The 13993-nt window shown below is 38.3% G+C and overlaps 2 protein-coding genes across 2 annotated transcripts; both read left to right on the forward strand.

Annotated features, from left to right (window-relative positions):
- The first annotated feature begins 1315 nt into the window (after nucleotides 1-1315).
- Nucleotides 1316-7751, forward strand: LOC110856448 (endothelin-converting enzyme 1). The gene is made up of 6 exons (XM_035857066.1): nucleotides 1316-1612; nucleotides 2236-2356; nucleotides 2811-2996; nucleotides 3920-4468; nucleotides 6202-6506; nucleotides 7560-7751. Exons 1-6 carry the CDS (start codon nucleotides 1574-1576, stop codon nucleotides 7749-7751), a joined length of 1392 nt encoding a protein of 463 aa, XP_035712959.1. The 5' UTR covers nucleotides 1316-1573.
- Nucleotides 7752-8946: 1195 nt separating this feature from the next.
- LOC110856563 (bacillopeptidase F) lies at nucleotides 8947-10801 on the forward strand. The gene is made up of 3 exons (XM_022105049.2): nucleotides 8947-9664; nucleotides 9732-9946; nucleotides 10023-10801. The coding sequence occupies exons 1-3, from the start codon at nucleotides 8990-8992 to the stop codon at nucleotides 10693-10695; spliced, it is 1563 nt and encodes a 520-aa protein (XP_021960741.1). The 5' UTR covers nucleotides 8947-8989; the 3' UTR covers nucleotides 10696-10801.
- The last annotated feature ends 3192 nt before the right edge of the window (nucleotides 10802-13993 follow it).

A 13993-nucleotide genomic window follows, 5' to 3' on the forward strand; every position in this document is an offset into this window, starting at 1 on the left:
TAAGAACTAACCTACATACAGATGTAATTATTTTAAAGAAGAACTTTAAGTGTGATGCAATATTTTTCTATGTATGATGACGGCTAAAGCCCATATGTCACTTAAGAAATTTATTGATTACCGTACTATTCATAAGAAAAATTAATGTCATGATTTCTATTAAATCCAGATTATTTTTTGCCCCTCACACTTTGAGAAATGTTGGTTGAATTTTTTTGCTAAAAATCCAATAAAGCCCACAAAATATGTTAAAACAGGTAATACGCTTTATGTATGTATGTATGTAAACCAAGAAAAAACATACAATCAACTACACAGTAAAGCATCCGATAGAGTCATATATGTACTCCGTATTGATTTGGTAATAATTCCTTACCGGACTGGTTATAGCTTGATTCTGAGTGGTAACGATTTCATTACCACCTCATTACTACATATGCCGTAACGATCGATATTACCGATCATATATGTATGTACTCCGTCCGGTAATAATTCCTAATGATCCAATTCAAGTTGCCTAAAAGGGTAAAATCCTGCGTTTTCCGAGTCTTGGAACACATTTAAAGGCAATATCTTTTTAATCATCCGTGACGTGAGTACAGTCAAAGTCCAGCCAAACAAAACCTCTTCCACGAATCGTGGTGACTCACTCTACTTCCTTTGCGTAGCTAAAATCGTAAAAATGAACCCACTTTTAATCATTTATCAATGGGGCCATCTATATATTACGTCATCAAGAATTTTCGAATTTAGCACCCACCCACCCTTCGTAAACATTCAGGGGTAGGGAATCTTAACATGGGAAAGATAGGGCGACCGAAACCACCCACACACTAAAATGATGACGCAATATATGCACGTTCCCTTATTCTGAGGATTTTATTTTTTACAAATTTATAGAACAAGTCGTAGTAAATTAAACATTTAAAAATTCACACCCCCGATTTTTACAGGTTAAATAAGAATCCTCCCGAAAAATTGGCTCGTTCAAACTGGCTTAAAAAACTCTCCGTAATTTCATTCCATCAATAAATTTGTTCAAATTAACCGTTCAGAATTTTAAAATAAATTCACAAAGGGAAGAAATCATTATGTAAATATGTGTGGATTTAGACCATTCCGACGATGACTCATCCAGTCCTACATACTTCTCCCAGCCTCAAAATAACTTGGAACACACGCATTTGTCAATCCCAATATGTAAAAAGGCAGATAGTCCAAGATTCCGGCTCAGTTGACACTGATCGAGCAGAATCTTAACACTTCTGAAAATATTATCATAAAAAAAATTATAGCTACAATAGTGATGTATAATTACACTAAAATCATTTAAATTTCCTCCAATTAAACTATCTAATTTATGTTTGTACGTGAATAACTTTATAATTATATACGTTCGTTTACCATGAAAGACTTCACATTATTCGCCATTACGTCATCCGCTACTTTGTTATTGTTTTCCACGTACGAAATTCTATTTCGGCAAAAAACTGCGGCAAAAACCGGTCATGAGGAGTCGTGTGAAACTAATTCGGCTTGTTTAGTAAAGGCTGTCGAGTATTTGTAATCCTCCATGGATGAATCGTTCCCTCCTTGCGAGGACTTTTACAAGGTAAGTATTAATATTCGGGGTATTCATTACGAGTTTGGGGCAAAGTTTTATTTGAAAAAACTTAATATGTAGTTGCCTTGTAGAGGAACAATTTCGAAAGGAATTTTTTTCAGCAAGTTTTTTTTATTTTTTTATTTTTTTGGCTGAGAAAAAAATATATTACTTGTCAGGTTTAATTTCTCAAAATTTAGGCGCTGAGAACCACGCCACTCGGGCGTGGTTTTTAAATTTCGAACGTTCTGTCATTACTAGCCAACTGGGGCAAAGACATTCAAATTTCCATTTACAAAACAATTTAGAAAAACTAATTATCTGTTGTAAATTTAGAATTGTACTTAGTTTGTAGAATTTTTTTTGTGTAGTTACGTCTTTTTAGAATTAAGCATCGAGTGCACTTACGTTTTTCTTAAACTAAGCGTCGAGTGTTCTTATGTACGTCTTTTTAGGATTAAGCACGGAGTGCACTTACGTCTTTTTAGGATTAAGCATCGAGTGGACTTATGTCTTTTTGAAATTAAGCATCCAGTGCACTTACGTCTTTTTAAAATTGGCGCGACTATATGTTTGATGGATTTATCTGAAATTTCTAAGAATAATATTTTAATATATGCTTGTTATGACAGTACGCCTGCCAGGGTTGGATTAAAGGAAAGGTGGCCAAGTTAAAAGAGACCAGGGCAAAGGCGGCCACACGAACGTCGGACGTCTCCAAATGGAACGAACGGTCGATTATAGCCCTATTAGGTAATTATTTATCTACACTATTCCATAAAACCCCAAGGTCTTTGCTCTTGGGGGTTTGCTTTGGAGATGAATTCGGAGCTAAATACAACAGGTTGTACCAGTTTATTCGATTTTCAAAAAAATTTTAAAAATCCGGAGTTGGAGAATTCGCAAAATTTACGCTCGATTTTTTTTTAGAGTAACAAATTGAAAATCGAGCGTAAATTTTGCGAATTCTCCAACTCCGGATTTTTATTTTTTTTGAAAATCGAATAAACTGCCACAACCTGTCGTAGCTTCGAATTCATCTCTAAAGCAACCCCCAAGTGCAGAGACCATGATAAAAACACAACCACTCAGTTTTCTAAATTATTTCCCATCTTTGCTAAAAATTAACAAAAATCAAGGCATTTCGAAAAAAATATCTTCCTAGATAGTACATTATAAAATTAAAATTTGAAATGTCCTCCCACAGACGCCATCCAAACTTCGAGTCCGGGGGCGGAAGGAAAATTGAAGCAGTTTTACACCTCCTGCACTACAAATACGAGATGGACAGCTTTGATAAATTATGCCCAAAAACCAAATGATTCTCAGGAGAGGAATATCTTGGGGAAATATGGCGATTGGCTGTACGACCGTATAGCATCGTTCCTAATCGGTGAGAAAAATTTCGAACACAAAATTTAATAGGTTTTTTTTGTCTTCTACGTGTACAACTCAGAATGGAGGTCTCCCAACGTATGCTCACAGATTTGGGCCAAACTAGCGTCAATCGATAACAAATATAATTAGTATCAAATTTGCAAATGGAACTATTTATCTACCAATGCGCAGGTTTAGCGGAGATATTTGCATAAAAATAGGAGAAAATGCACCCCAAAGGCTGGCAAATTTTTCATTTTCCAAAATTGCTGCACATTTTTTCCGCTGTGGATGCAAATATCTCCGCCACACGGGCGAATTGGCAGATAGTTCCATTTGCAAATTTCATACTAATTATGTTTGTGATCGATTGACGCTAGTTTGGTCCAAATCTGTGAGTATACATTGGGAGACCTCCATTGTTAGTTGTACACGCAAAAGACAAGACTTGCATTGTTAGAAAATTTCCACGATAAAATACACGCCTAATAAGCCGGGAGAGTTACACCTAAATATGGTTCTCTAAATTAGTTAGAGTGTACATATTTACACTTACAATGCGACCCTGATAAGTGTAACACTCCGAGTTAGTTGAAATTTTCGGATTATGCGTCCCAAATAAATGCAAGCAATGTTTCTTCGGGCAATGGGTGGAATTTGTCAAAATACTGGAGGTCAAAGGTAAAAAATAAGCGATTTCCGAATGAGGTTTGCTTCCTCTGCTTGGTAAAAAAATTCACATTTTTCGTCTTGGACCTCAAATATTTTGGAGAATTCGAACCATGGCACAAAATTCACATAATTTTAAAATTTCAACCAAATCGGAGGGTTACACTTCACACCATCGCATTGTAAGTATAAAATCCATAAACTGATACCAACTCTTATTCCAAGCAGTAACGATTTCATACCAATTTTCTACCCTTATGTACTTTGTAGCTCACGCCAAGAAAGAGCTCTGCAGTTTTATACTCCAATCCAAATTTCCGCTCCTCCTGGCAAAATTATTCCTGGAAAAGAACATCGAAATTATTTCAAGCGCTGCCGAAATTTCGAATCGTGTCCTCCAAACGGTGAAAAAATCGGTGACATCGGCGCCATGGATTCCGACCCCGATTTTTCTCAACACCACGATCGAATTCGTTCCGGTTACCTTCGACAACCCGGGTATTCTCGACGAATTGTACTCATCTCTTCCCCTCGATTCGAACGATTTACTCAAAAATTTGGAACAAGTCGATAAATTTAACAAACTCCAGGAATCAAGTGCGCACCTGGGAAGCATAATAACGGCGGCGAAACTGACTCTAACCCAAAATGCGACGTACCACTTGGTCCCGGATTTTGTCTTCGTTACACCCGGTTGGGTGCAGATGCCCCGATTCCATCCCGGGTTTCTGGACGTTTTCAAATTCGCCAATTTAGGCGTAACCGTGGGACATGAGTTGGGTCACGCGGTGATGACCTACTTAAATGGAGTAGCACTCGGTAAGTTTTTAAGAAATGTATGTATGTATGTATGACCAAAGGCCAAAATCTTTAAAAACGCCACGCATTTTAAATCATTTCTTGGTCATACCTGTTCAAAAATGTCGTTTTCATTCAAAAGTCAGTCATCCCGATTTCGGACTGAAGATTTTCATTCACATTCACTCATTTTCGTTCATATTCATTTCATTTCACTTCATCTGACTTCATTTCTTACTTCGCCCCATGTATTAAGCATAGGGTGAAAAAGAAATGAATGAAAAATCCTTTCATTCACGGTCATTCATCTGAAATGACGAAATCCTTCACTCATTTTCATTCAAATCACAGGAAATTCACTTTCATTCACTATCATTCTCTATCATATTCAGTCACATGAATGAAAGTGAACAGGTATGTTCTAGATTGTGGGAATTTATTGACAATTTCTGGATTTCAAATTTGTAGAGAAGGTAACTCCCAATTAAAAAAATATATGTACACTACAGATTGTGACATTTTGTGAAGAACACCTCAAGTTTAAGAATAATTCAGAAAAGTTGGAACTCATCGAAAATGGATTAAAAAATTCATCACCTTTCTATTAATCAGTTACATAAATATCTACAAAATATTCCTCCAGAATTTTAAAATTAATTTATTGAGTGGGGGAATGATTAAAAATGTGCCATTTTCTTGATCAGTCATCACTATTTATTTTGGATCTACTTATTAAGGGGTGAAAACCCCTTTATGGAAATGTCTTGTCTGTCCGTCCGTCCGTCCGTATCCACGATAACTTTAGAACGGATTCGAATTTCGACATCCGGTTTTCGCCAACGTGTTTCTAATTTTTAGGGACAGGATGAGTTCGAAGATGGGCCTTGTAGGTCGTAAGGTCACAGCGCCACGGTGATGACGCCAACGGTCAAACGTGTCGAATTTTTTGTTTCCACCGTTTTAGACGTATTTTTGGACGGGGATTTCAGAAATCGCCATCATTTCGACGTGCGACGACCCCATGACCGTGTAGACGACGCCAAAGTCGAAAATTGGTGAATTTTTTGTTGTCACCGTTTTAGACGTATTTTTGGGCGGGGATTTCAGAAATCGTCATCATTTCGACGTGCGACGACCCCATGACCGTGTGGGAGGTGTCGAATGTCGAAAAATGACTTTTGTCATATGGGGTGTCTATTGAAAGGTATGGTCGTGTACGTTCGAAGTACGCGGGTGGGGTGTCAAAACGGGGCAAAATGAGATGTGGGGTGATGTGAGACAATGACGGGAAAGTGACGAAGGACGTTCTGGGCGTGCCACAAAGACAATTCCGTATGTTTTCACACCTTTGCTACATTTCGTTTGCAACGGTTTATTAAAAGTCGGCGCATTTGATTGACAAATTATTACTTTTTCCGAACACATAAGTTAAAATTAAGTTAAGTTTTAATCATGGTTAAATTAAAATTTTAAAATTTCATAAAAATTGTAATAATTATTATTCCAAGAGCCGTTCATACATGTTTAGATGTTTTTTACAATTTTGTAAAAAAAATTGCAAATTGCATGGCATGAATTAGATATTTCGTAACAGTGGGATTTCATAATTTCTATATTATTTATGGATAGCTCTTAAATATTTTTCATTGAGCTTAATATTTCACCAAAACAAATTTTAAATTTTAAATCAAACGAACAGATTTTTATTTTCCAATTTTGCTACTTGTTTCCAATAAATTTATTCTGCCTTGCAGAAAACAAAACACAAGTTTTCGTTCATGCGGAACCATCCGAAATCACGAAGGATGTCTTTAAAGAAAAATGTGACTGTGTCGAGAGGCAGTATAGCGGTTACAAGGTCCACCTTCCTAACAAAGAGGGAATCCGAATCAATGGAACTTTCACCTTAAGGGATAACGTGGCTGACATAATCGGGATGGAAATGGCCTTCAAATCCTGGGTAGACAACGATATAGAAAATTCATCTTACGGAAAATTTCAGTTCCCACAATTATCTCGGTTTACCAAAGAGCAAATATTTTTCATTTCTTGGGCGCAGGTAAATACTTATTTAAAGATTTTGGACTAACAATGCGATGGTGTGAAGTGTAACCATCCGATTTGGTTGAAACTTCGAAATTACGTGGTCCATGTCAGTACAACCAACGTTTCTTCAGACAGTTTGTGCGATGGTCAGAATTTGGCAAAATATTTGAGGACAAAGTTGAAAAATGTGCAATTTTTAGCACATGAAGAGAATGGAAGTTGAGTTTGCTTCCTCCGCCTGGTAAAAATCGCCCGTTTTTCAACTTTGACCTCAAATATTTTGCCAAATTCTGACCATCGCACAAACTGTCTGAAGAAACGTTGGTTGTACTGACATGGACCACGTAATTTCGAAATGTCAACTAAATCGGAGGGTTACATACACTTCGCATTGTAAGTAGAGGTCGACGCCGACAAAGTTTCGGCGGTGCCGCGACGCCAGATTTGATTAATTTTTCAGCGGCCTCTATGGCGTTGCAATGTTAAAGGAATAGGAAATCAGATTTTTCGGCAGCGGCGGCGTACACTCGGCGGCGTCGACCTCTGTATTGGAACCTTGTCACAAGTCCAAAACTTGGACTTGTGACATTGGAATTTAAAACCGTATTACTTTAAAATTTGGTTGGATTTTTTGAACGAGAACCTTTTTTTCTTGTAAAGTTTATGGCATGCAGGCCTCTTCTTATCTCAAAAATTGAACCATACTAAATTTAACAATTGCAGCGCATCACTTTTTAGCAAACAAGTGTCAACCGATTGCAAATTTAATTAATATGAATTTTTTGAAAAGACTCGAAATGATTTCTCAATGGGCACGTTTGGAGGAGTTGTTTGCATCCGAAAAGGAGAAAACGAGTGGTAAATTTTGAAAGTGTATTTAACATTTGTCAACTTTTAGACATATTTACAAGCAAGTACCTCTACCACACATGCCCATTGGGGGATCGTCTCATTTGCAAATTCCAAACCAATTTAATTTGTGATCGATTAAAACTAATTTGGTCAACTTATGCCATAATTGTTACTACTTTTTGAGTAATCCCCACATTTCTTATTATTAATTTAGGAATGGTGTGAGGCCTTCGAGGACGATGAAACGGAGACCACCCGACTCACTGACCAGGTAACATATGATGTCCACAGCCCCGCATCCGTCAGAGTTTTGGGGACGCTAAGCAACTTTAAGGAGTTTTCGGACGCATTTCACTGCCCCGTTGGGGCGCGGTACAATCCAAGTGAAAGATGCCGGTTTTTCTAAGCTTTCTGCATACTTTCGTATATATGGTTAATGAAACATGATTTGGGAATGTCCATATATTACGTCATCACAAAGAGGCCAATTTCTTTGAGATCACCCACAAACCCTTTCCCTATCCTAATCCTGTCAAGCTGTACACGAGTGACGAAGGCGACCTAAAACCACCAACCCAACTTTTTTGATGGCGTAACATATGAACGTTCCCGTTATTGATTAGTTCGTAAATACGTATTCCTACCACATTTTAAATGCTAAGAATGAGCCACGAAAAGATACATATATTGTCGTTCTTGCACGAACAATTACTGAATTTCATAATTTTTTGTATATAAATATGTATAATGTGCTGGACTATCGATGTGCAATATAATAAATAAATTTATAGAAATAAATAAGAAAATAAACCAAATGCAAGCATCTTGTATCACTTAGGGAACTTCCATAATCTATGTTACACAAAATAGCCATTTTTCTGACCATCCTTCCTTCTTGCTTCAGCATTTAACGTATGACCCATTTGGGACCCCAGGCTGAACTTTTACATAGCTCAACTGTGACATAATGTGTAGACATCCCCTTATATAAATAGATGAAGATAATCTCTCGTTAGATAAACAATTAATCGACAAACGAAGCAGAAAGTGCTCAAATGTGACGGTACATACATTCTTAATTATATACATAACTCATTTACATATTTACCATTGCAAATTTATTGATAAAATGCCCAACCTAGTTTTAAAATTTGTTTAAGACTAAAAAAAACTTTATGCACTATCAACAGATAAATTTCCATCATGTCATGCATCATATCCGTTGACACAAGTAGACATTTAGACATTATGTTCCCATTCGTAACTCAACATCAATGCGGATGATTTTTATTCCCTTTTGACGACCACTTTCTGCCCATAAAGGAACAAATTCTAATAAATTTTTAATTAAATAATTCATAAAATTAAATTTATAAATATGTACCATGAAATAGCAGATAAAATTATTCCACGAATTTATCTAGCCAAACTTTCCAGATAATTATAACATAAATTATTAGCGTTGAGACTCAATAAATTAATGGTTAGCAATTAAAGGATTGCAACAAATGCATCTGTGTCAGTAGATTAATGACCAAGTAGGTAATATCATGCTGGTATAAAAACCTATCACACTCGTCATTTATGCATATCAGTTGAACAGCTCATTCAATAGTAGCCAATTTGGCTCTTCATCATACAATCATGAAGCTAATCCTTGTTGCTATAACAATCATTGCATTAGTCAATGAAGCAAAATCCGATCCTTCAAAAATCGATCGGCGCCTGCTTTCCAGGAAGACATCCAATATCTTTATCACCTTCCACAACGGGACCGACTACATTTTACAACACACCCGCAGATCTCGATTTGCCGATAGGGGTGCCAAAATTACGGCACTCCGCAAAAATCTTCTCGCTCATGCCGACCTTAGCCAGGTCAAAGTGATCGATTACTTACAAAACAGAGCGAAAGAGCAACAAACAAAATATGAATCTTTATGGATTTCGAACCAAGTTTTTGTAAAAGATGCAACAATGGACAATATTAAAGCCCTCGCAGACCTAGAGGATGTTAAATCTGTCAATTTGGAAGAAGTAATTCGACTGGATGCCAAAAATTCGGACAGAGTTTCGCCAAGAGCTTTCCCTGCAATGGTGCCATGGGGCATTGACAAAGTCAAGGCATCTCAAGCTGTATCGTTACTCAAGGCGTCAGCTGTTCCTGCGTCGCCAGTCGTTGTGGGAGTCATTGATACTGGCTGTCGTCAAACGCATGAAACCTTAAGGGACAATTGGGTTGGCAAGGAGTATGGGTGGTTGGATGCAGTCAGTTTCAACCCCGATCCGATCGACACAACTGGACGTGGGACTCACGTTGTAAGGATTTTCTAACTTATATGCTGCCGTGGTATACTTGCGAAATTTATGAGTAATCAATATTTAGACCGGTACCCTCTGTGGAAAAGGAGGCATTGGTGTTTATCCGGACGCAAAATGGATGGCATGCCGTGCATGTGACAGCAATGGTTGTACTGGACTTGACCTGATTAATTGTGCCTCGTTCATGTTCTGTCCGTGGAACGCGAACGGCAATTTTGATTGTAGTAGGGCTCCAGTAATAATTAATAATAGTTGGAGCCTTGGTCGTAATTCCCAATGGTATGTAACTGCTCTCTATCACTTTAATCGCGTAACATAGATTTCAAGGATGCAAAAATTGTTTAACTGTGAGTAGGTTTGATCCTATTATTGCAATATGGATTTCTGCCGACATAGTCCCCATTTTCGCGATTGGAGATACTGGTCCAGGTTGCTTTACTACGGAGTCCCCTGGGGATAATGTGGACGCCATCGGTGTGGGTAGTACGGATATGAATGACCGGCTTTCCACGTCCTCCTCGGTCGGTCCTGGTATCACGGGTGCATTCAAGCCAGATGTTTCCGCCCCTGGGGTCGGCATTCAGTCAGCATCTTATCTTGGTGATGACTTGTATCGAACTGTATCCGGTACGGGAATGGCAGCCGCGCATGTATCCGGTTTGATAGCCATCTTACGGGCGTACAACCCCAGCTTGACCAATGCTGATGTGGCAAACTACCTGCGACTCGGGGCAGATACGAATGTAGTATCGACTGGGCAGGTTTGTGGTGGCGTACCGGACACCAGTTTTCCCAACGACCGTTTCGGTTCTGGCAGAATTAACGTGTATAACTCGTTGCAAAGACTGATCGGTTCAGTCCCTTTCAAATGCATGACCGCTGGGACCTACGCAAACGGTGGGGACTGTCACAAGTACTACAGGTGTGTGATGATAAAGGGGAAATTGTACACGTACGACTTCACTTGTCCAGCTGGGTCGTATTTTAATACGGACACCAGGAAATGCACTCTTGGTAACTGTCCATAATTGTTTTAGATTTGCGGTGTATGTACATATTTCTATTGAAATTCTTTACACTGAATAAATTAAAACAATTTATTTTGGTGTTAATAAATTAGTAATTAGATATTTATTTCTAAAGGTTTAGAGCTTAGACAATTTATTCCTCTAGAATATCGATGCATGCAATTATTATCAAGCACGTCAACAGTTTTTATCATTTTTGTGCATAATTCCATCTATGAATTACCATAATACCAGTTTTAACTACCTCGGTAAACTGAAGGATTATTTCCGTTTCTATCAATTCAGTGAGATTATCAACTTTGTGTCGAATCTAACCTATTGCGAAGACTAGTATTTAGTTAACATTTTTTATTCAAAATGTCGCAAAGACGCCAACTCGTAAAGAATATCCAAAATATTTTACAAATCAACATATCTATAACAACACCATCGACGAAGAAATAAATGGCCACCCACACCTTCAACTTTTGTCCGGCAAACGTTAACCGTTGTTGTAAATGCAAGCAGTAAACTTAACCGTACTTTTTATATGACAATACTAACTGTTTAAGTAGTACAAATGCAATTCTACCTTAATAGTAGTCACAATGGTTATCAGAGAGGAACAAATTTTCTACAATGTCGCCGATATTTTATATTATACCTTTGGCGTTGACATTGTAAATTTGATAAAAATTAATCCTCTAGCGGGACCATGTTGCATTAAGCTCACCCAAGCCGTACTAAGTTTGCCGTAATATTTTGCACAGGTTCTTACGAGGACATAAAATCTTATTTCAATACAAAATATAATTGAACCCACCCCCAAGCAAAATAACCAGTACAAAAATAAAATGCCAAAATTAGATAATAGTCCCAGTTTAATCTCCCCTTCCCGATAATTTCCACCATACAATAATTTTTCCATCCTGAATCTATCCTTGGCCAATTTTCTCGCTATTGTTGTATAAAATCGTTCTCGAAACATATCAAAAATACCTTCTGGACCGCTCCATTGGTCAAAGTTTTGTAAAAACCAGGACGCCGTCATGGTTCCAAAAGAGTTTAAAACGCAAGTGAAAGGACCAATTGGTCGTTTGATCAGGAAACAGAGGACCTGACTACCCTGCGAGAAGACTCTAGTATTTCTCAGTTTATACGCCAAGGCGTCATATACATAGATCGGATATTTTGCGTACTCCGGCCTCCGGCCGGCCATGCGTACTCCGGCCTCCGGCTGGCCACGCGTACTCCGGCCTCCAGAAAAAGTCGCGTACTCCAAGCCCGGAATTCTCCTATCTATGCGATCGGAAATTTTGCGTACTCCGGCCTCCGTACTCCGGCCTCCGCGTACTCCGGCCTCCAGAAAAAGCTGCGTACTCCGGCCTCCGGAGGCCGGAGTACGTACTCCAAGCCCGGAGGACTCCGATCTATGGTCATATATGTATATTGTCCCTTTAATCGAAGCCAATTTGTCTCGCCAAGTGATTTTGAACGGCTGAGCAACCTGATCGATTTCAGGGTCAATAATGACACTCAGGAAAGAAACATTCCTTCCAACTTGTTTCGCGATATTTTCTCCTACGTGAGCTTTTAACAGAACGACCACCTGCGGGCTGGATACTACTAATCGAAACCCATGATCAAGTGCCTCTTTAATACTCGTAAATACATGAAGTTGTAACGGAGCGGTTATACTGGTTGTCATGAAAGCTTCGTAGTGATAGCTTAGAAACGAGGTAAGTGTCAGACTAAGAAACAAGGCTGGGTGCTTCCAATGTTTAAACTTAGGGAGAGAAATATAAATAAAGAAATTCATAGCATCAAATATCATAGCGATTCGTCGGCCAACTGCGCCGAAGATGATGGAGCAGGTGACCAAGGTGAGCCAGATGGGTGTGTCGAAAGGTGATACAATCCACGACCAGGAGGGGCGGTCATACTCGGCTTTCGGGATGCAATAAATTAAATAAAATCCCCTTTGAACGAATGAGGATATCAGGGGTTGAACGTAGTCTGAGAAATTGTCTGGTAGCGTGGTTGGAATGTTCCGTTCGCATATGTATAGAGGGGTCCATTTGAAATTGGATTTGCTATCAAACATTGGACATGGTCTAGCTGAAAAAATATGTAGATAAGCATTAATCAGAATATTTGTAAGCGTATAAGAAAAGGAGCAAAGGGAGGTAAATACGTGCATATGTATATAGAATAGAAAACTAGTAGGTCAGTAGACTTTCTTTTAAATTAAAAGCGGCAGCGCCGACAGAAGATGATCTAGCGCCTAACAGCACTAAACCTTAAACACGATAGGTACCTGGTACCACTCTATCTTCAATTATTTAAACCTCTATACATTTACCTCATTCATAATCTGATGTACTGATTATTTAAGAAACAGATTATTTATACAATTTCCTCGACTAACATATCGTAATTTTAAGAGATGAAATTCAATTAGTGAGTTTATGTATATGTATACCTTCCATCGACGCATTCAGCCGTTCTTTGATTATCTCGCTGGTCGTGTAGGCAACTTGACAGCCTGGCTCAGAATCAAAATACTTTTGACAGTTTGCTAGCTTGGGATTTTTCCTGATTTGCTTTTCCATCGCGAAGTAATCCCTCATCTGCTGGAAAGCGATTGCACCTCTGTGTGCGTTTGATGATAGCTTCGAGTGAAATTGTGCAATTCGAAGAGGATTTTGGATTAAATTCAAATTTAAAAGTTTTATTAACTGATTCCCCATAGGACATAGGTAGCACACTTGACGTACGAGAACAATAATTTCTACTTTTTCTTACCATTTGGAATCAATCGAATGGGACGTGACCGTGATGAAAGTTAGGGGACAAGTGATTCCTAGCTTAGTTATCTGATTCACCGTTTCGCCTGAAGCGGTGTGCTTTAAAGGGGAAATATTGTAAAAGAGGACATTATGATTGACCCCAATTATATGCCCAGATTTTGTGATTACATAACATAATTCACGAACGGTGAAAGTAAAGGTGATAAATAGTTTAATTTTTTGCAAGGAATATCGTTTTGCTGGAGCCGAGTAGTAAGCTTCTTTTCCAACAATCTCCTGGTCCCCATCCCACTCATCGAACGATATCGTGATTGGGTATATTTCATGAAGTTGAAAGTATGAGTCAGAATTTAATACGAAGCTTGAAACGTTTTTTCGAAGCGCAAATCTAAAATTAATTTGAAACGAGGCTGATATTTTTGAAATCAAGGAATTAAGGGATAGTGCATTAACCGGATAGAAATTTAGAAGTTGGAGGACAATTAAAAAATAAGCCTTACAACCAGAAA

The sequence above is a fragment of the Folsomia candida genome, unplaced genomic scaffold (assembly GCF_002217175.1).
Source record: "Folsomia candida strain VU population unplaced genomic scaffold, ASM221717v1 Fcan01_Sc016, whole genome shotgun sequence".
NCBI lineage: Eukaryota > Metazoa > Arthropoda > Collembola > Entomobryomorpha > Isotomidae > Folsomia > Folsomia candida.

Bases quoted from the DNA above. Each gene is read 5' to 3' on its own strand.
- LOC110856448 (XM_035857066.1), top strand. From the start codon at position 1,574: ATGGATGAATCGTTCCCTCCTTGCGAGGACTTTTACAAG. The intron at 2,357-2,810 runs GTAATTATTTAT...GTCCTCCCACAG, and splicing joins GTCGATTATAGCCCTATTAG to ACGCCATCCAAACTTCGAGT. The intron at 2,997-3,919 runs GTGAGAAAAATT...TGTACTTTGTAG, and splicing joins TATAGCATCGTTCCTAATCG to CTCACGCCAAGAAAGAGCTC.
- LOC110856563 (XM_022105049.2), top strand. From the start codon at position 8,990: ATGAAGCTAATCCTTGTTGCTATAACAATCATTGCATTAGTCAATGAA. The intron at 9,665-9,731 runs GTAAGGATTTTC...ATCAATATTTAG, and splicing joins CTGGACGTGGGACTCACGTT to ACCGGTACCCTCTGTGGAAA. The intron at 9,947-10,022 runs GTATGTAACTGC...AACTGTGAGTAG, and splicing joins CTTGGTCGTAATTCCCAATG to GTTTGATCCTATTATTGCAA.